The 21,280-nt window shown below is 42.1% G+C and overlaps 2 protein-coding genes across 2 annotated transcripts in view; one reads left to right on the plus strand and one right to left on the minus strand.

Moving 5' to 3' along the window:
* The window catches only part of gaa2 (alpha glucosidase 2), a 411,077-nt gene that overhangs the window by 11,014 nt on the left and 378,783 nt on the right, over nucleotides 1–21,280 (minus strand). The window lies entirely within an intron of this gene.
* Nucleotides 446–21,209, plus strand: LOC310859296 (high affinity choline transporter 1-like). The gene is made up of 9 exons (XM_083765738.1): nucleotides 446–769; nucleotides 8,700–8,908; nucleotides 9,046–9,159; nucleotides 11,405–11,560; nucleotides 14,918–15,066; nucleotides 15,410–15,553; nucleotides 15,979–16,132; nucleotides 17,036–17,253; nucleotides 18,309–21,209. The coding sequence occupies exons 2-9, from the start codon at nucleotides 8,725–8,727 to the stop codon at nucleotides 18,849–18,851; spliced, it is 1,662 nt and encodes a 553-aa protein (XP_083621864.1). The 5' UTR covers nucleotides 446–769; nucleotides 8,700–8,724; the 3' UTR covers nucleotides 18,852–21,209.

Consider the following 21,280-nt stretch of genomic DNA (forward strand, 5'->3'; position numbering starts at 1 on the left):
GTTAGAGTTCAGATGCAAAAACAGATATCTGCTTGTGTGTGTGTGTGTGTGTGTGTGTGTGTGTGGGGGGGGGGGGGGTATCGCACTGGTGTTTGTTTATATATTTTAAGAAAGGCTTTTATCTGTTATTGCAAAATAATTACTGTTATTTTAACACTGTGGTGATACATGAGCCCAAAAATGCTTTGAAGAATGAAAGGGTGAGTTACAGACTCGACTAAGATAGACAGAAAGGGAGACAATAGTTTGCATATGATAGACCCCCCATAGCTTGCCTAATTCATCTTCACGTGGACTGAACAAGTGCCCTGTATTATGCAGGGAGCTAATTGGCTGTGGTACAAACAAGGAAACTGATGCAGTCACCAATCCCATGGCCCTTTTGGCATCTTCCTGCCCCCTTGTGTCATCTGACACCACTCCCACCCCTCTTAAGGTTTATAACCAGCAGAGAGCAGGGCAGTCATTCAGTGCTGTCCTTCCTGATTAAAAGTAAAGCGGACAACAGTTACTGAGACACAGTTTTGATTCACTCTCTTTCAATATAATCAGGCAACTTTTTAAAGATCCCATTTTGTTTTTGTTTTTAATTTAGTTTTTTCATCTTGAGGAACACTTGTTTTTATTCTTGTTTTGCCCTTCCATCTTTCAGTCACTCACTCCACCTCACTGGCAGTCTCTCTCATCCTCTTCCTGGATTGAGTGAGTCTGTCCTTATGAGAAAAACCTCATCACATCTTTAAGAGCCGACTGATACGCACTACACTAGGTACGTAAGGTTATTTATTGTATGTTCACTCGTGTGTGTGTGTGTGTGTGTGTGTGTGTGTGTGTGTGTGTGCTAAAATGTGTGTGTGTGCTAAAATATGTGTGTGTGTGTGTGTGTGTGTGTGTGTGTGTGTGTGTGTGTGTGTGTGTGTGTGCTAAAATGTGTGATTAGTGTGTATAAATTCTGCGCTACAGATTGCTGTTTTGGCTAATGTTGCCAGGGACACAGACTGCATGCCTGTACTAGAAATAGCCGTGGGGGGTATTGCAATCCCTAATTTAGCCCAGGAGCCAGCTTGGTTCTTTAGGTCCCCTGATTGACTCCATTCTCTTGCTAAACTGGTTATCTGTTTTCCTTTCAATGTGTCTGTCATTGGTATTCATCAGGCTGTAACTTTCCATTGCATCCACTGGCAACAAAGGATGCAGCAGAGGCTAAATTATCACTGTCAATATCCTGCTGTTAATTCATAGTTTATATTAGAGTGAGTATCGGTGCTAATATCAGACTTCTTAGATTCTTAATACAAACCAGGGTCTTAAATCCTGCAAAACTCCCATGTGATTGTGCACTATGCTCAGAGAATGTTTTAGCATTTTCAAAACAATGATAACATGATGCCATTCTGTGTCGCAAAATGTGTCCATCAGTTTTCAATGACCGAAAGAATCTTTTGATTATTTTTCATTTGCTCTAATTCATCCCTCTACCACTGACTCTCTTGTCATTCTCATCTCCTTACTTTACTCCATTCTTCCTGTCTTTCTCCTGTCTCTCTTCAAGGTCCTTTTCATGTCACTCACTGACTGTCACATTGACTTCGCCACTTTTGTGTGTGCAGTGAGTTGGCACTCGTCCTGTCTGTTGGGCTCATCCTCATTGTAATCATTCCTGTCATGGTCCAGCTGCCAGCTGGACGCTAGCTCCCTGCACACTGAAATCTAGAGGGTTATATTAACTCCAGAGTGTGAAAGTTGACCCCCAAGAAACGCACCATTGTGGGTCCATTGTCAAATTTGTCACACTCTCAGAGTTAAATTGATACTCCAGGTTTTACTGCATGCGTAGCCCCACAGATTAGCTCTAGTTTGTCTTCCAAGTGCGTGGGCTTTGATGTGCGTGCTTACCATGTACTCTTGGACAGATCCCTCTATTGTCAGCTCAGTCCTTGTAACACCCAGGACGAACAACTTGTCTTGTTGTCATAGATAATGTGATCATAAGGCCATATCTTTGTACCCAAGGTGTTTCCAACGATCCAATCCAAACAGTGCCCTGCCTTTCACTTGCGATTGCCATGGCAGCTACTGTACAGGCTAGCTGTTTAAAACATCCTTCAAACCTTTTTTTACAAAATATCTTTGCATACTAGTTGAAAGTGCAGATTAGTGTAAAAACTTAATCTGAAGTGAGTTTCGATAGTTTGGTGTAACATAACCCCCTGTAAAATATGCTTCTCCTGTGGGTATAGGTGCCTTACCCCCATGTGAACATAATGTAACATAATTTAAGTGATATCATGATATATCTATACATGTGACATCATTTCTGTACTGCATGGCTTGCATGCGATGTATGTGTATGAATCTATTCAGTCATCATGTTGGACAAATTTGAGTTGTTATTAGTTTTATATGTAGTGAAGTGACAGATCTTGCGCAATTGACCACTTGCCTCTCGTCTCCTTCCTTTTTACTTATTAAATGAATATCTTGGCCAATACCACAAGCCAACAGTAACTGATATGATGTTTACCAGAGAATCTGCTAATTGATAGTCTTCGCAGCTGATTTATGTTGCTGGCTCCTGCTCGGCTTGTTGATATTAACTACGAAGCAATAGTTTTCCATACACAGCCCACTCGGCTGCAAATCCTCATGGGCCAAATGTTTGGGCTGTCTTATTTCAGGGTGACTGGCCCTTTTTAGAGAGAGAAGAAAAGAGGAAAGGTGATAGCAGGATAGGGTAAATGAATGCTATTTAGAGAGCCGCGTGGGGTTTGACACGGTACCTGTAGAAGTCATGCTTTTCTTGATTGTTTGTTCTTGTCAGCGGGGAGAGAGACGTGAGGAACAGATGGAACGAGGGACATAGAGAAGGAGGGAGGAGTAGGTTGGCCTCCAAGCTTGTTTTTTTCCATTAGCACATGTATGTGGTGCTGTGACGGACTGTGTCTCTCTCTCTCTCTCTCTCTCTCTCTCTCTCTCTCTCTCTCTCTCTCTCAATGATTCATTCTCTCTCTCTCTCTCTCTCTCTCTCTCTCTCTCTCTCAATGATTCATTCTCACTGTGTGTGTGTCAGTGTGAAAGACAACACGCTTGTGTCTGGAACACTGTGAGGTCACTCGTCACCCTGTTTCAACTTCATGTCTTTTATGAGGTGTGTGCATGTGTGCTTGCGCACAAACATACTGTGTGTGTGCGCGCGCGTGCGGCTTGTGGTGAAATGTGATATTAATGCCTGTTCCCTCAGCTAATAGCATATGATAACGTTGGCAAACAATGCAGATTGCAAACCTGCAAGGGGAGGAGACGGGTGGCACACAGTAGGCAAGCAAGTTAAGCTTAATGGAAAAGTACTGAGAGAGAGAGAGAGCGAGAGAGAGAGAGAGAGAGAGAGAGAGAGAAGAAAGACAAGATGACAGGTAATGTCAAGTCTGTACACCTGCAGGCTAATTTATAACATACTGTATATTTGAAGTGAGGGAGTGTCTCTGCTTTAAGATAAACTCCCGTTATGAAACGAATCCTGGTGCCCGATTCCCCCGGGCCAAATATGGCACCTGTACTGTACTGTGTGTCTTAATGTGTTTACCTTTAATCCTGCTGACGGGTGGGTGCGTGTGTGGATGTGTGTGTGTGTGGCATATGATTTAGTGTATGCACATAAGTCCCATGGTAAGAGAAAAGAAAGGTCATCAACATGGGGTATGCATGTGTGTAATGTGTATATATATACATACAGTGTACACACGCAGGCATGCATGCACGCACACACACACACACACACACACACACACAACACAGAATATATAATTTGTCTACTGTGTGTGTGTGCGTGCACACAGAAGTCCCATGGTGAGAGAAATAAAAGGTGATCAACACAAGGTGGGTGTGTGTGTTGCCATGCATATATTTCCCCTGTACCCCGCCTCCACATTATACACATTACACAACCAGGTGTTAAATGGTCAGCACTCTGCAGCACTTTCACTACTGTCTGTGTGTGCATGTACTACTGTACGTCTTAAATATTTCACATCCTGCCAACGCGTGAACTCTGTGAAGTCTCCCTAAAAGGTCCTGGAAATATGCACCGTATTTGCTCGAAATTTGACGACAAGTGACAAAACTGTCTGCAAAAATAATATAATATAATAGAGAAAATACATCATAAATAAATTTTGAAACCAGATCTAATCATTAAGAAAAGTTTATGCATGCACTTGACTATTGTGTACCATGTAAACAATTAATTTCCATTTCCCAGCCATTCAGTTGCAAAAAAAAAGAAAACCCTTTATTTTTTTGAAAATAATTTGGGGGCCCCCCAAAATAATTTGGCGACCCCCAAGGGGTCACGACCCACGGGTTGAGAACCCCTGCTGTAGACGCATCACTGGCCACGTACAATCCTGAGATTTCTTTAAATAAATGTAGTACATTTGTAAACTTGTGAAAGTGAGTGAAAGTTACTGCATAATGCATACTTTCTACTTTTGTGCTTTTTTAAGTACATTTTGATACCAATACTTTTGTATTTTTACTCAAGTACATTTTGAATTGCAGACTTTTACTTCTAACTGAGTATTTCTATATTGCAGTATTGATACTTTTGCTTGAGTAAAGAATTGGAGTACTTTTCCCACCACTGGCTCAGCTGCTACTTGCTCCCCCTGACCTGATTACAGAGCAAACAGCTTGTTATGTGATTTATGACGGTTTCAGACACTAATGGCTGTCACAGAGTGACAGTTCATGACTACATTTTAAATGAATAACATTCTTAACTGAAGCATGTAAGCATTATTTAGTCAAATGTATGCTTTCTAATTTACGATACTTGGTGCGTGGTGTCCTGCGCCAAAAATAGCCAACCCACACGCCCCCCATATGCCACATTCGTGACCCCTTGTGAGTTTGTAGGTCGGCTATTTTTGTCAGCCAAGTATGAATTGGCTGTAACTCTCCCGTTGGAGTTTCTAAGCACCCAACTCTCTACCTGCCTTTATCCCTTTCCTTTTTTTGGAGGGGGGTGGGGTCAGGAGAAACCTAGCTTCACGCTTTTTATAAATAAATAAATAAATAACTTGTTCAATCGCTTTGCTACAGTGAGCATTTTGTAGTGTGTGAGTGTGAGTGTGAGTGTGAGTGTGTGTGTGTGTCCATTTTTACACTCCCCTTTTCCCCCAAAATAACTTTGGTTCTAAAACTGGTTCTGTTCTAGATTCTTGGAACCGTGGCGCTTTGGGGTTCCAGTTCCGAACCAACTTTGACAGTTCAGTGGAAACACAGGGAAACCCCGGTGGAAAAAGGGGCCTTGGAGAGTTACAATAAGTTAACGCTTAGGATTTAAACTAGACCTCAGCATTTTGTTAATCTCATGTGGGCCTGTGTTAGAGCAGAATTTCTACATCCTACGTGTGACACAGCTGTGGTGTGGTTTTGGTTAGCTTTATTGGGCTTTAGGTGGGCTGACTGCTTGTTTGTCCCAGGAGGAGCAGAACCCAGCGAGACAGTGAGACCTTGGGAACCCTCAGCTGCTACTTGCTCCCCACTGAGCCTGTTGTGTTTACAGAGCAAACAGGCCAGTCATATAAGCATGTGTGACGTGCTTGTGAAAGATGGTAGACAGCAGAGACCTGAAAAGAGACCGGTGGTGGAAAAAGTGTCAATGCTGCAATATAGAAATACTTTGATAAAAGTACAATTAAAAAAGAAACTAGTAAATTCAATTCAACTTTAGTAAAAGTACAAATGTATTGGCATCAAAATGCCCCTAAAGTACCTAAAGTAAAAGTAGTCTTTATGCAGAATGTCCCATTTCAAGTTTTCAAATGTATAAATACTTTTGAAAATAGCAGATATACAAGCTCACAATGCGGATGAGACGCATTGTGAGCTTGTAGATCACATAGGGCTGAAAGTGGTCAATGTATGTACAGTACTTAAGTAAATGTACTTAGTTACTTAAAGTTTACACCGCTGAACAAGACGAGTGAAGAAGAAAGATTGAGAGGGAGGAGATGAAAGAGACAGAGCGAAACGGGAGAGGGGTGAAGGGAAAGAAGATGAGAGAGAAATGGGAGATGCTGCAAAGAGAGGGAGATGGAGGTGGCATGGACGACTGCAGCCCAGGGCCCTGTAGGACATGCTAGTGTGAATGGGATTGTTTTTCTCGTGGACTGTTTTCCAAATCTCTGTCCAAAATAGGTCAGTAGACTCAGATATCCCTTTAGAGTAAGTCCAGACCGGTCTGTCTGTCTGTCTCTGTTATTCTCTCTCAGCCCAGCCTGTGGAATGTTTCGCATACAGTCACGAAAACAAGAGAGGTTGGGCCCGAGGGAGGGAAAATATAATCGGAAAAAAAGGCCTTAGTGTGTGTGACCCTACTGTATGTCAAAGTTTTATAGAATGAATGAGAGGGACAGTAAGGGACTTTAGGGCAAAAACTAAAGAGAAACAAATTTAATTGCACTGTAGAGATTAATTGTTTAGTTAAGAGTAATTTCCAGAATAATAGGAAAATGTAATTAGGAAAAATAACAAGTTATACAGGAACTTCTCGGGTAATTCAAGGGCAAGCAGTTTCCAAATTCAGGAGACTCTGGGACGTTGTGTCTTTCCACTTTCGAGGGTTCCTCTGTTTTTACAAGTGGATGGTGGGCACTCCAAACAATACCACCAGCCCACAGAGGACTCTACTGTACTCAACAATTTGACAATATGCTATAAAGTTTTAAGGGCTCTGGACCGTCCATCCAGATGTCACTTCCTTTAAGGAACAGTTTGTCTATTCATGCACACGCTAGCCAACAAAGTTTAGCCTAAAAACCAATTGGTGACACGTTCATCCTGCTCTAAGCAGAGATAGACTCATCATGTTGCAGGGTCAACAGTAGTCGCGGTATTGCACACAAATTAATATAATATTAAAGTATTGTAAATTACAGGGGTGGCCATGGCTTTTGCTGTTTCGCTCACTGGGTCAATGCAGAGATTAGCTAATGTCAACACCTCTGAAGGCTTCCATATACAATCACACATAGGGCAGAATTTGTTTACTGTTTTATTCAGCTGTTGAAGATATGAGTGCAAATTGGAGAGACCTCACTGGTCATTTAGAGTTCCTGATTAGATTTGAAGCAGCTGTACTCTCTTTCGAGCATCAAACCTTTCCCCGCAGATAATGTATCGAATATTTTTCAGTGACATTTTTATAAGGTCAAAAAACCAGCAAATGCCTTATAAACCATGCGCAAGTTTTAACGCTGCCAACTGTAACGTTTTGCACTTTTGTTTTAATTTTTATCTGCCTGCATTGGAAGGCTATAAAGCTTTGACCAGACACTTAGTGCCGCAATCTTGAAGATAAAGAGCGTATAGTTAAAGCACTGCAATGTCTGGCATGCAGGGGCTGGCATTTCTCTGGAGCATATACTCTGAGCAAACAGAACTCATACACACATGCACACGTGTGCAGCGCACAAACGCACGCACGCATGCACACAGTACACACACACACACACACACATATACACACACACACACACACACACACACATAAATGCATGTATATAACTGTACACACATTATGGCTATACACACGACCCTCACACAGAGAACACACATGAGCCACGTGAGTGAGTTTATGAAGCTTTTGTTGACTTTGGCGCAAATCCCACTCCACCCTCCCCCCACCCCTACTCCTTACGTGTTCCTTCCATGCCCCAACACACACACACGCAGTCTCAGATACGGTACCCTGCCTGCCCATACACTTATTCATTTTTCTTATTTCCATTCTCCTTGTTGAATGTTTGTTTCTTCCTTTCATATGATTTCCTTCCTCCTTTATGTTTCTGTGTTCGTGCGAATATTAGTTTCACTTCAACAAAAATAATAATAGGATGTCTCTTGCTTGTGTTGTGAACGCAATAATGACGGTATTCCTTTTTTCTGTTGATAGGGTGATTTATAATATCATTTTTATTATTGAAAAGTAATGGTTTTTATATACTGTCACGGTCAACAGTGTCAATGTAGGCCTACAGTGTTAAGTGACCAATGCGGCCCTCACCCCAAGTTGAGTTCGACAGGCCTGGCCTACACTGTACAGAGAACGTGTTTTTCTTTTCATTCCTGGTCCTTTCTTGGAAACCATTTGAGTAATGCACACACTTGGTGTCCCCTTACCACACACACACGCAAGCAAGCACGCACGCACATTAACATGACTGAGTTGATCGCGAAGATCTGTGGCCCATGTTGTGCAGTCGTTCCATCTTTCACGCCCCGCCTCTTCTCCTTCATCGCTCCTCTTTTCCTGCTACCCCTCACAGCCTCACGTTATGCGACAGGAAAGCACCTTTTTATTAGAACAACAATTGTCTTCTCTTTACCGACCTTCACCTGAAAGGAGTGACGCATTGTGTATTCTTTGATGTCCTTGCCATTTATTATTTGAGCATCGCTGTTTCTATTACATGAGATGATTCTGATGCTTTGATTTTTTTTATCTCTATAAATCAGTTTAACTGGCCTTTGCCTTCATACAACCCCACTCCCCCCATGATTTACTGTATTAATCCAGTAGAAAGGCATTACATTGACACTAAAGGCTTTTATTCCCCCTACCCCAACAGGTAACACAAACATGGAGAAAGGCATTACATTGACACTAAAGGCTTTTATTCCCCCTGCCCCAACAGGTAACACAAACATAAGAAGTGAACCATGGCCCTCAATATACCCGGCCTGGCGGTGATGGCAGTCTTCTACCTGCTAATCCTCGCCACGGGAATCTGGGCGTCCTTGCGCTCCAGGAAGGAGGAAAAGAAGTGCTCGGGAGACGGCATGGAGATCACCCTGTTGGCTGGACGCAACATCAACCTGCTGGTTGGCATCTTCACACTTACCGGTAAAGGACTTCACGCAGTCATTTTGGATTTATTTTTATTGTCTCCCTGCTATTTTCACTGCATGAGGAGCCAGAAGCGAGAGATGTCAGAGTCCAGACATGGCTCTAAAACGTGTTTGTATGTGTTGTTTCCACAGCGACGTGGGTTGGAGGGGGCTTCATCCTTGGAATTGCAGAAGCAACGTACAACCCGACGCTAGGGCTGGTCTGGGCCCTGATGCCTGTCCCCTATGTGCTTACCTTCTTCTTGGGTGAGTAGCACTGAGTACTGTACTATGCACTGTCCTCCCGACCTTTCAGCCATGGTCCAAATACTGACATGAATTACATTACAATCTCTTTATTTAACCAGGTATTTGACTGTTGAAGGGAAAACTATCTCACCAAACTGAGATTTGGGCCAGTTAAGTAGGGCACCATGTTGAGAAGTAGAAAACATTTTTCCACCTTCACGAGGTGGAAAAATGTTTACAAAATTAGGAAATTAGACACAGGAACGGATTAAGCCTTAAGCTGCGCATGATAAACTAGGTGTAAATGTCATTCAAAATTGCTGCAGGATTTATTTTTACAATAGGTGTAATCTTGTATCACTAGATGATCCTCCTTCTGTGATGCCGGCTCATGCTGTTAACCCAAAAAAACATCTGAAAGCAGACACTGCACCCAAAACTCAGCCACTTCATTGATTCACATTTCACTTTGACCTCATCTGGCCCAATTGCGTCGTTAAATGACACTCCTGTGCATGTCATTGCATCCCCGTTGTATGTGAGTTAAACGTCATTTCCCTTGTAGTCCTCTCCATGGGAGAATATCATCACAAAAGGATGAAAGGCCTTGCGCTTTGAGCTCGAGACTTGGGTCTCAGTTACAGCACAATTTCACATGTTCACCATATAGCCGCACAACAGTCGGCCCAGTGTTCTCAAAGTCTATAGGTGTAAATGTAGCAGGGCGCACTGTCCGTGCCATCCGATCTGCTCTTCACATGTTGTGAGAGGTATGGTATCACTGCACAGCCCAGACAGTTCACAACTTCATGGGCATGCAGAATCTCTTCTTCTGTCTCATGTCCGTTAAACCTCTTCACAAGTGCAGAGCTGAATTTGAAATGGAGCTTTTTTCCCCTAATATTCAATGCCTCCTTTGTTAGAGCTATTTGGCTCACATGGAAATGAAAGACAGTTAAAATAATTAAATATTCTGTACAGTCAAAATCAATGTATCCTGAAACGCTCTATTATACATTCTCAAGTGTAGCATGAAATGTTTGTAATTGCGTATGTGAAACATTCATACAAGCACAAAAACAAATCAACAATTGTTATAATTTCTACTCGTATACATATCTTAGAAGCTGAGCTCAGCTGTAAATTGAATATAAGAAAATGTGGAAAAGTGGAGTTTACCTAAAGCCTAATTTGATGATGCACTTGCTGACAGGAACAGATTTTCAAGCTAACAAACATCTCACGATGCAATGGAATATAAATTCAGTTTAACCTCTGGTTGCTGCATGCGCCCACCCACTGTCTCCATGGAATAATACAAGTGTTCGACTGCTTTAAAAAAAGGATTGTGAGCAATCACTTGACTTCAGCAGAAGCAACAGGTGTTGGGCTGGATGACCAACAGATCGCTTACTTCTCATAATCTGACCACCTTGACTGCTTGCCAGCAATTTGAGCTAGCGCGGCAAAACAGGTGCTTAATTACAGGTTCTAGCTCGTTCAAAATAGAGCAGCATGCGTCCTGTGCATGTGTGTGGAGGCTAGATTATTCCAGAAATATTTGTGCCTTAATAAAACATGTACTAGAACGAAACCATAAATATGGAACATCTTACTTTGCCAATGAATCATTCACTGAAAGAAATGGTCTGTGTCTTTATAACTGCAACTAATGAGGATCCTAATAAACTTGTTAAAGTGTCGTGCCAAACAAGTTTGGCCATCAGCTGTAAAAGATTTGCAACTGATTCCGCCCGTGCTTAATTGGTGGTGTAAAACAATCATAAGAATATTGGCGCTAACAGTTGGATATCTGGCAGCTTCTGTGCATGAGTATATAGTTTTGACCTGGCAGGTCAGCCATTTAGCATAAAGTCATTTGAGGAAACAGGTGCTGCTGTCAGTCCACAGCATGTGTCACTGTCACTGGCCACCCTGCCAGAGTGCACAGGCCGTGGAAAACCGGAAACATAGACATCCCCAATCAGGAAACGTAACACTGCTCCATTTTCCGTTCTTGTCCATTGTTGTGGGGGCTTGAGCGGAACCGCTAGCTCCACTGAAGGTGTTGTGTGTTGTGTTATCTGGACAGAACACTTGTTGTTTTCAGCACCCGCCACCCCCAAAGATTGCATGTTATTGTGTACACTACACTACACGCACGCACGCGCACACACACGCACACGCACACAAAAGACAACTTTATTCTCTGTTTGAACATAATCTGACGTATTTTTTTTCCCGTTCTTCCATTTCCCTCCAGGTGGCTTTTTCTTTGCCAAACCCATGAGAGAAAACAAATACTTGACAATGATGGACCCGTTCCAGATTAAGTACGGGAATGTTCTGAGCAGTGCGCTAATCTTTCCTGCACTGGTGGCCGACGTCCTGTGGGTGGCACGCACGCTGGTCAGCCTAGGTAATTTACTCACAGTGCACAATGCATCACACACACACACACACACACACACACACACACACACACACACACACACACACACACACTCACGGAAACAAACACATGCTCATGCATGTATAAATATTGTGCTGTAGATAAATATACAGATGTACGTACCTATGCAAGGGAACAAACATCATACATACTTGAAGGTAACGAAGTGTTCCACTTCACTTATCTTACAAATGTCCCAGCATAGTTGCCCATTCTATAATTGGACACTGGGTACAGCTTCATTTTCTAGTAGCCCACAACCACACATGGGCTCATTTTCTTTTTACTTTGATGCAATGCAAGAAGCCCTATGCTGTTCTCAATGAAAGGGCATTTGGTGAAATCATTAACATAGTGTAATTGTTATGCTGTAATGAGGTTAACCACTTGAATACAAATTTATAATTGTTTTTAAAAACTTACAAAAATCTCTCATATTTGTGCCCAAAATAGAGATGCCATGTTTAAAGTACTACAGTTTCAAGTGAAAGTCTATTTTGCAATTTAAGTGCGCTGACAGTAATTATGTGGGCTCAAGACATAGTAATATTGTTGCAATACTCTGTGTGAGTGATGTTCCATGTGTGGTTGGCGTGCGTGGATGTATGGGTGCACGTGTGCGCTGGGCGTGGAGGCGTGTATGTTCGTTTGGAACAGAAAATACATGTGTGTGTATAATGTTTTCTTGTGTGTGTTTTTTAACACTCTTTTCTTTTCCAGCATTTTTAGAAAAGGGGCTTTAGACAACGAGCAGCCTGTTGATTGTGAAAGGTGATCAATTATTCAAACTAGGTTCTTGTGTCACAAGACACTTCTTTCCACGCTTTGTTCCAAGGCTGTATTTGTTACAGGGCCCCCGAAAGAAATACGTTGTTTTCACTATGAAGTAATGTTGTACTTTTTAAACCCATTTTTACAAATAATAATATGTACATAGCAGATTAAACGGAGTGAGGTCCAACTGCACTGTAGCATTGTCTGTATCATCCAGGTAGCACTGCAAGCTGTGCTGATTCCTCCACGACAGGGCTGACAGGGAAAGTGGAAGGAATGCTCATGGGGCTTTTACTTTTCTCAAGCCTTTAGTTAACCAATGAAACCACTTTGGCCTCAGGGGCGTTTAGAGAAATTGCCCTCTGTATTATGACCCGGTCCCACACAAACACACACACACGCACGCACGCACACACATATGCGCGCGCGCGTGCGCGCGCGCACACACACACACACACACACACACACACACACACACACACACACACACACATGCATCTCTGAGTGAGCTGATGTTTTGAACATGGAGAGTGCTGTTGCCATACGTCTGGACTTTATATGTGCACGCTCTGTTTTGAGTGAGTCTGTATGGTATGCTTGACTCTGTGCCAGAAATGCCCCAGTTTTTTACAGATGCTGTTCCACGTGATACTAGCAAACCATGTGGAATCAATAACACACAATTATGACTGTTAAAGGTTCTGCTGGGGAGTTGCAGTGAGAGATGTGAATGGGTGGAATGGGAGGGGTGCGTGTGTGTGTGTGTGTGTGTGTGTGTGTGTGTGTGTGTGTGTGTGTGTGTGCGTGCGTGCGTGTGCTGTACATGTACATTTTGGGGAGGTGACGGGCCCCTAGCCATTGGTTGGATAACAGGGCATTCTAAAAACAGAACATGGGTGTATTTAGACAGCTCTTTCTCTTGCCATCCCTGGTGCTTTCCATTAAGCCCCAGAGACCCCCAAATCTCATTCCTTCTCTTTCCAAATTTAGCTCAGTGGTGCCCAGCACAGCTAAGCTTAGCATAGTGCAAAAACAGATTATATCCCTTCAATGAAACCTTAGAGAGAAGACCACCCTTGGAGAAAGTACTTAAGATGTAGTGATACTGCTGTTTGCATGTTATCCTGATGGGGGGAAAAAGAACTAACAATCTCATCACTGACTGATGACTGACTGATGACTGGTGATTAGCCTGCCTGCTAGTATGTCATTTCCCTAGAAAATAGAACACTGTTCAAGGAAATATCTAATGGGCTAAAGTAGCGAAATAGGAATAAAACAAAAACTAAATGCATGCAGTTAATAACGGTGGGTGGGGGTTGGAGGGCTGTCCCATACAGAAGAAAAGCTGGGTGGTACTAAAAAGAATGGGTCAGATATCTCATGCATTATCTCAGTATTGGACAGTTCAAGACTAAACTTAGCTTGTGGGGTGGGGGTTCGGGGGTTGGGGGGAGTGGGGTGGGGGCGGCAGGGGTGAGAGGTCAGTAAGTAGCGATCGATGGTGCCGATCTGACACTTCTCTGTTTAAGGGCGTTGTTGTGGTGTGCGGCTGCAGGCTGCGGCTGGGGATGACCCTGGCAATGTGGGAGAAGAGACGGTGAAGGTAGTGATGCTTTGCTTGCCTTGTTTGAGTAACAAGATGTCTTTTATTTATTTGTTAATTTTAGATTTTTTTTCTTCTTTAATTTCCCACACTTTCACGCTTCATTTTCTTTTGCACTGAAAATTTCTCTTTCCTTTTTTATATATATTTTTTATTTTTTACTATAATTGTAAGTTTCAGTTTTTATCAAGGCCGTGATGATACTTAATTTAGGAGGGAAAAGGAAAGGAATGCTCTGGAGTCTCACAATCAATAGGCTGCTTCTGTTACCTACTGTATGCGTTTGTATCGTTTGTTTTACTATTACTCTTATATTATAATCACTTTTGTTGGCTTGTTGGTTATATAAGTTCTTGGATGCCTTTTTCAAAAGCTTTTGAACCTCAGCCACCCATGCTTAAGTGTAAACGTCATTCTTGTTTTAAAACCACGAGAATTGAATTGCTTTACATTGTTTTGTGCTCTTTGGAAAAGTAGTGTGCTAAGGCATATGGACAGCACAATAATTACCAGACAATTGTCCAGTTTCATATTAAATTGTATTTAAAACTGTTGAAATATGAAGTGTGTGTGTGTGTGTGTGTGTGTGTGAGAGAGAGAGAGAGAGAGAGAGAGAGAGAGAACAAATGAGATTAACAGAAATGGACTACAAATAATATCTAACTTACTACCCCATCAGCCAGCAGTTGCATGCACCTCTTAGCAAGCCTGACAGTTGTATTCTGTACATTAGAACAGATCATTTAGAATGCAGAATGTGCTCTATAAAGCCCAAATTTATACTTCATCACACAGCCGTGTCGCTACAGGAAAAGAGCTGATTTCGGAACGGAAATGGGTTGTTTTTTGGCAAGCGATGTGGTCATCTGATGAAGTATGCAATTAGGCTGAATTTCTTCGCCTGTCAGTCCACTTGTTCTGATGGCCCAGTTGTGTTGTTTCAGGTGGAACTATGAGCGTGATCCTGGACCTGGATTATGTCTACTCTATCGTCATCTCCTCTGTGGTGGCCATCGTCTACACACTGATGGGCGGGCTCTACTCTGTGGCCTACACAGATGTTATCCAGCTCATCCTCATCTTTGTCAGCCTGGTGCGTAAAGCTCAAATCAATATTCCAAATCAATACAGCAATCTCATGCTCTCATGTTTCTGTTGGGTATAGTTCCAACTTCCGATAAAAGGACAACACTTTGGCTGCTTAAAAATTGTTGTTCAGTTAGTTTTTTAGTTAAGTGATAAGATATATTATATAATACATAATAATGGTAGTTTTTTGGTATGTCAGCTTTGCTAACCCAACTCAGGCCGAAACATACTCTCCGGGTCTCTGTTTCAATGTCTTAAAGTCTAGCTGTTACACTGAAAGTGTCCCCTTGAGAGGCTACGACATTAATGAGTGTTGGATGTGGGTTTATTTCTTCTTTCGCATACAGTATGCTTGTGTTCCGTTCCTGATGACCAACCCTGACTCACTGGACATCTCACTGACGGCCTTCAATGAGACATTCCAGGCTCCCTGGGTGGGGAAGCTGGAGCCCAATGAGGCTGGCAAGTGGATTGACGACTTTTTGGTGTTGGTGAGTCGGAGAAACACACACACACACACACACACACACACACACATACCTCAAGCAATGGCGGACACGTTCCAAAACATATGCAGGGCCAATGCATGCAAAACACAAATGCACAGACCGCACTTAATGTGCATGCAAATCTTTTACTCGAGCTCACCATCTTCTGCAATGAATAAACATGTTGTTGCATAACTGCTGCCTTTGCGGCAATGTAATTACATCCAGCAGTATTGGGTTATTTCATTACACGACAAGACGCCGCAGCATAACAACAACAACAACAAGTAAATTAAAGATGGAAAGATCCATAACAAGTAATGAGAAAATTGCTCCTTTTTTCCCCTCATCCTTTATTGTTGAATAACTAGATTCCCAGTGCGTATGTCTGAGCTGTGTGTTTCTGTGTTTCTGTGTATTCTTTACAGGGATTGGGGGGTCTGGCCTACCAGGCTTTCTACCAGAGGATCCTGTCTGCCTCTTCTTACACCCAGGCCCAAGTCACCTGCTTTGCCTCCTCTGCGTTCTGCCTGGTTCTTGGTATCCCATCCATACTTGTTGGCGCTGTGGCTGCATCCACAGGTACACATTTCTTACTCACCAACTGTATTTTTATTTTGGATCAACACACTAAAATCCACAGTGATAATTTAACTGTACAAAGGGAATCGTATCCATTTGTACACTCTTCAGAGTTATGGACACTTGTGCAGATTTAGTTTTTTTTCATCCTTTATATTTGCTATTTGAATTCTCTTCACATCATTTGTTTTGTATATAATTCCTCTTTATAATATAATAGTAACATGGGAGACTGTGAAAGTGCTTGGTGTTCTGTTACTCCCGAAACTGGAGTATACCTGCCCAGTGTGGCATGGCAATCTTACAGGCTATGAGATTAGATAGATAGAGAAATGTGCCTGCAAAATCACTGGCAAGGCATATACCAGTTACGAAGATACACTCCAAACCCTTTCATTACCCACCATGCCAAGACAGGAGAATCGCAGTGTACGGAATTTTCACTGAGCCTCCTGGATTTGCTCTTCAGAAGTAGCCCCACCTGACAGACAAGTTGTTCCTAAGTCTAGGAGGTAGCGAAGGCTACCTGACCTGGCCTTTGGAACAGTAGGAAGGGCCATCCCAGAGGATCTTAGGCATCAGCATTAATGTACATTTGAATCTATCAGATGGTAACTTTGTATCATCTTTATAAGAATGGAAGTGGATGTTGAATCTATCAGATGGTAACTTTGTATCATCTTTATAAGAGTGGAAGTGGATGTTAAGTTCAGTCTAGTCCACTGTTTCCCTTTTCATATCAAGGACCCCCAAACCGTAGACCCTGAAAATATTTTGTTCCAGGACCCCATCACTTTTGTTGACATTTATTGTCGCACTATATTGCCTCATTCCTCATTATGTACATTTTGGAATTTCTTTCTTTATTCATTCTAATGATAAACTGTTTTCTTTCCCCCTAAGACTGGAACCAGACCGCCTATGGCCTCCCTACCCCATATGAGCGAGGCCAGGCTGGCTCCATCCTTCCCATTGCCCTGCAGTACCTCACACCCACCTACATCTCTGTCATCGGCATTGGTGCCGTAGCTGCTGCTGTCATGTCATCCATGGACTCAGCCCTGCTCTCCTCTGCCTCATTGTTCTCCTCCAACATCTACAAGAACATCCTCAGGAAACAGGTGAGAAAATCCTCTGGGGAAGAAACGAGTATTAACGCTTCTAAAGAGAGATCAGATTTGACAGCGCGAGGTAGTAATGGGACATTTGGAAGGTGGGGCTTTTCAGAGTAAAATCTGCCTCATCTGCTGGGCACTCTAGCACCTTTATTTTTGAAATATTCGGCACACTGGAAGTGTTAGTCCTCAAATATCATTCTGAAGTTACAGTACTAGAGTGTACTGTAGTATGAATATCAGACAAACTTGGAACATATGGATAGTTCAGGGCTCTTAATAGGGCTGTATTATTAACAACAAGATCTATTAATCTGTCTTTGAGTGAGTGAATTATATCATGTTAACTCAGTGAGTGGCCTATTCATTTGACGCATAAACCATTTCAAGTATTTTTAAGAGACCTTTATTGGTCAAAATTGTATAGGGAACTTTTCTGTGGGGGGTAATATGACATTGGAGCACATATAGTGTTTTCGCGTGCGTGCGTGCGTGCGTGCATCCATATATGTGCGTGTAGAAATGCTGGAGGCAGTTAGAAAGCTACTGCTGGCAGTGGTAAAACAAAGAAGCTATTCACTTTTCACATGTCGCCTGTTTTCACTTTGCATCGTGTTTTAGTAAAAAGAAATCTCTTCTTCTTTCACTCTCTCCCTCGTGAACAATGCTTTATTTAATTGCTTCCATTCTGTGTTGCCCCCGAAGAATGTTCCATACGATGCAAGGGGGCGCGTTCAAGGGTGACAGATTGTTCTGGGGCTGTTGTTTCTCACCGCAGTCACATTTTCAACCCAACTTTTAACCACTCGCGTGAACCGCCACTGTCAGTAGATGGATATTATATCATCTGGGAATTATCAGTAATATAAAGGACATTGTTCAGGGATTTATACTGTTTGAAAACACATTACAAAGTTTGGTGATTAAAAGGATCATACCAGTATCAATATTTAATTGCCTATTCATGGCTTTGGCTATGTATATCATACATAAACAATGAACACACATTTTTTTTTAAATTACATTTTAAACATTTCCTCTCTCCCCCCATTCTTCCCCAGGCATCAGATCGTGAGATGCAGTGGGTGATCCGCATCTCAGTGATAGTTGTGGGTCTGGCTGGCACAGGCCTCACCTTCCTGGACAACAGTGTTTTGGTCTTCTGGCTGGTTGGCGTGGACATGTCTTACACTATCATGTTCCCTCAGCTGGTGTGTGTCCTCTTCTTCAAGGTGTCTAATGGCTATGGCGCCTCTGTAGGTTATATCCTTGGCCTTGTCCTGAGGTTGCTAAGTGGAGAACCCCTCATCGGTCTGAAACCTGCCATTCATTTCCCTGGCTGCCGTCTTGATGCCGAGGGCAAGATGACACAGTATTTCCCTTTCCGCACATGCATCATGCTCACCTCGCTGGTGTCCATCCTCCTCTTTTCATGGCTGACCTCGATCATCTTTAACAAGGGTCTCTTGTCGGAGAGGTGGGACGTGTTCAAGATCAACCGCAAGCAGGCCAAGGCAGCAGCAATAGCAAAAGCCTTGGTAGACAAGAAGAAAGAAAAGGATCCCGCAGTGAACAAGATGCTAATTGACACCACTAGCCTCTAAGGAGATACAGAGAGGAGTGAAGATGGGTGCAAAAGGTCTGCATTTTGTTTGTCTGCCAAGCAGGTGTTCAGAGAGAGAGAGAGAGAGAGAGAGAACAGTTGCAAAGATTTGCAGTTGCAAAAAGAAATGAAATGGAATCCATCGAGAATGAACAATTCAGCCGAACAGAAATGCTGTAGGATTATTACCAAACAAACAAGTATTTGTTTGTTTTTTATTACAAGAATTATGTTGTTCTTGAATAAAGGGAGTCCCTTTGTGAATAAACATGAAGCACCTCTATGTGGGGTGTTGGTCGCGAGAGTTATCCTGACACTATACTGTACTGCGAGTGCACAATAATGGTTCTGTAATGGTAGCTTTTCTCTCAATGTGAATATCAGCGAGCAATCTGCAAACCTATTCCGCATGACAGGTAACACCTACATCGCAATCGTCAATATCGTCACTCGTGTGACACTGTTAGATTTCGCGCAAGAACAAAATACAGCAACCCAAAGAACAACGTGGAAAAAATGGAGGAGAAAAAAAACTAACGACAGCAACCAACACTTGGACTGAAGTAATACAAACACATTTCAGGCTTTATAAGGACTCATTATCTTCCTTTTTTTTTACTATTCAATATTCCCCACTTTATTGTGAACAACAGCCTTCAGAGCCAGAATTGCATACCCTGCCAGCACAGACCTCAGTCTCCCACTGTGCCGCAATTATTGCAGGGAGTCGTTTCCAGACCACCCCCGTCCCCCACCACAGTGGGTTGGACTCCAGTTAAAAGCTGCTGTTTGTTTTCAAGATAAATAAATAAATCTAACAATTTGCTTCAACTGCACAGAGAAAGAATGCCAGACATCCCACATCTATTTTCCCCGCCTCCTCCTCCTCACTCATCCGACAATCCTCCTCGTTCCTTCTTTCTTCTCTTCCGCCAGTCTGGAAAGACGGCTAGAGAAATAAATAATGCCTTTCACAGTTTGTAAATGTTTTTGTACAGTATAGTTTTTCTATGGTTATATATGCAAAGCTCTAGTTTACAAGGGGCTCGTTTTTTTTTTTTTTTTTCATGAGCCTTGAGGTTATTTATGTTACATACTGAGCCTATAGTACATACTGTAGTAGTCTGGTGTAGAGAGAGACTTGAGCCTAATTGATACCTCAGAGTATGACCGTGTCACATGCAGGGGAAAAAATGTTTTATTTTTGGTGAGCAACTCTGTCATACGATGAAGTATAAATTAGCCTTTGGAAATGGGTGACAGTCAGAGGCGGTTTTCCACTACCATACCGTTTCCTTTCATTTCATTGGAAAGGTTTTCTCTCAAATGTCAAGTTATCGCTGGACAACATCAAAATGGGTGTATAATCTAGTTACTATTTTTTTTAAATACCTCATGGAGTGGTAAAGTTGACTTAGCTATATAATGTAATTCAGCCTATGTTTCTGACTTCCATCCAAAGATCAAGTGTGGCAAAAGCTATCATTTTCCAAAGACAAACTGCACAGATCAACTATTTCCAAACAGGAGGCATAGAAGAAAACACATGCATCCTACATGTCATTACGTGATTGATACTTGTATTATACTCTTGTACTGTACAGCCTTATATATTGTATATTTTACAACACACTGTTTTTAAAGTCATGATCTTGTAGCCAAAGAGATGAAACGGTGCATTATTTTGTCGATTTTAAAAACATTGAATGTTTTTAAATCATTTTAAATCCACCTTTGGTCACAATAAAATCATTGGACATTGGTTAAGTACATTAGACTGCACTTTATTGATGCTGCAAATGGAAATTAATGTGTTAAAGCAGCCAATATACGGTAGCCTACATATTAAGGTTTCATGGTGTTCATTTGCGACAATGATAGACCCCTACAAATGTGACATGCTTTGAGATGTCCAAGCATAAATATTAACTGATCCTTCTACATTTGGAAAGGAAGTCCAGAGACCCAGTAATCCTCAACCCGTCCATACCTGCAATTTTGTGAATTTCTGCAATGTAGTAAAGTAGCCTTAGACCGGTAAATCCATATAATTGGATCAAGTCTACACTACCAAAAGCCACCATGTGAATAAAAGCAGTCTCAGGGGAATGAGTTATGGTTGGTTTTATAATATAAAACCCCTTTTATAAAGTAAAACCTAAGTATATACACCGTATATTGGTTTGTCCCCGTCATATTTGGTTTTGTACTATTATGCATGTCAATTGTTATGGTGTTTGTATACCAAGCTTTAGTAAAGGCTGTTTTCTCTTGCCACTTGGCAAGGCCTAACTTTGTAATCAATTATTTTATCCCCATGGGGTGATGTTCTGTCAGAATAAAGGTTGAAACCAAATTACAGAGCCTCGTTTTTACTTTCAAGTGGGTTACACCCAGGGTTTGCAAACATTTTGGGTCCATGCATTTCTC

This window comes from Protomyctophum parallelum (genome assembly GCF_964188405.1).
Source record: "Protomyctophum parallelum genome assembly, chromosome: 5".
In the NCBI taxonomy this organism is placed as follows: Eukaryota; Metazoa; Chordata; class Actinopteri; order Myctophiformes; family Myctophidae; genus Protomyctophum; species Protomyctophum parallelum.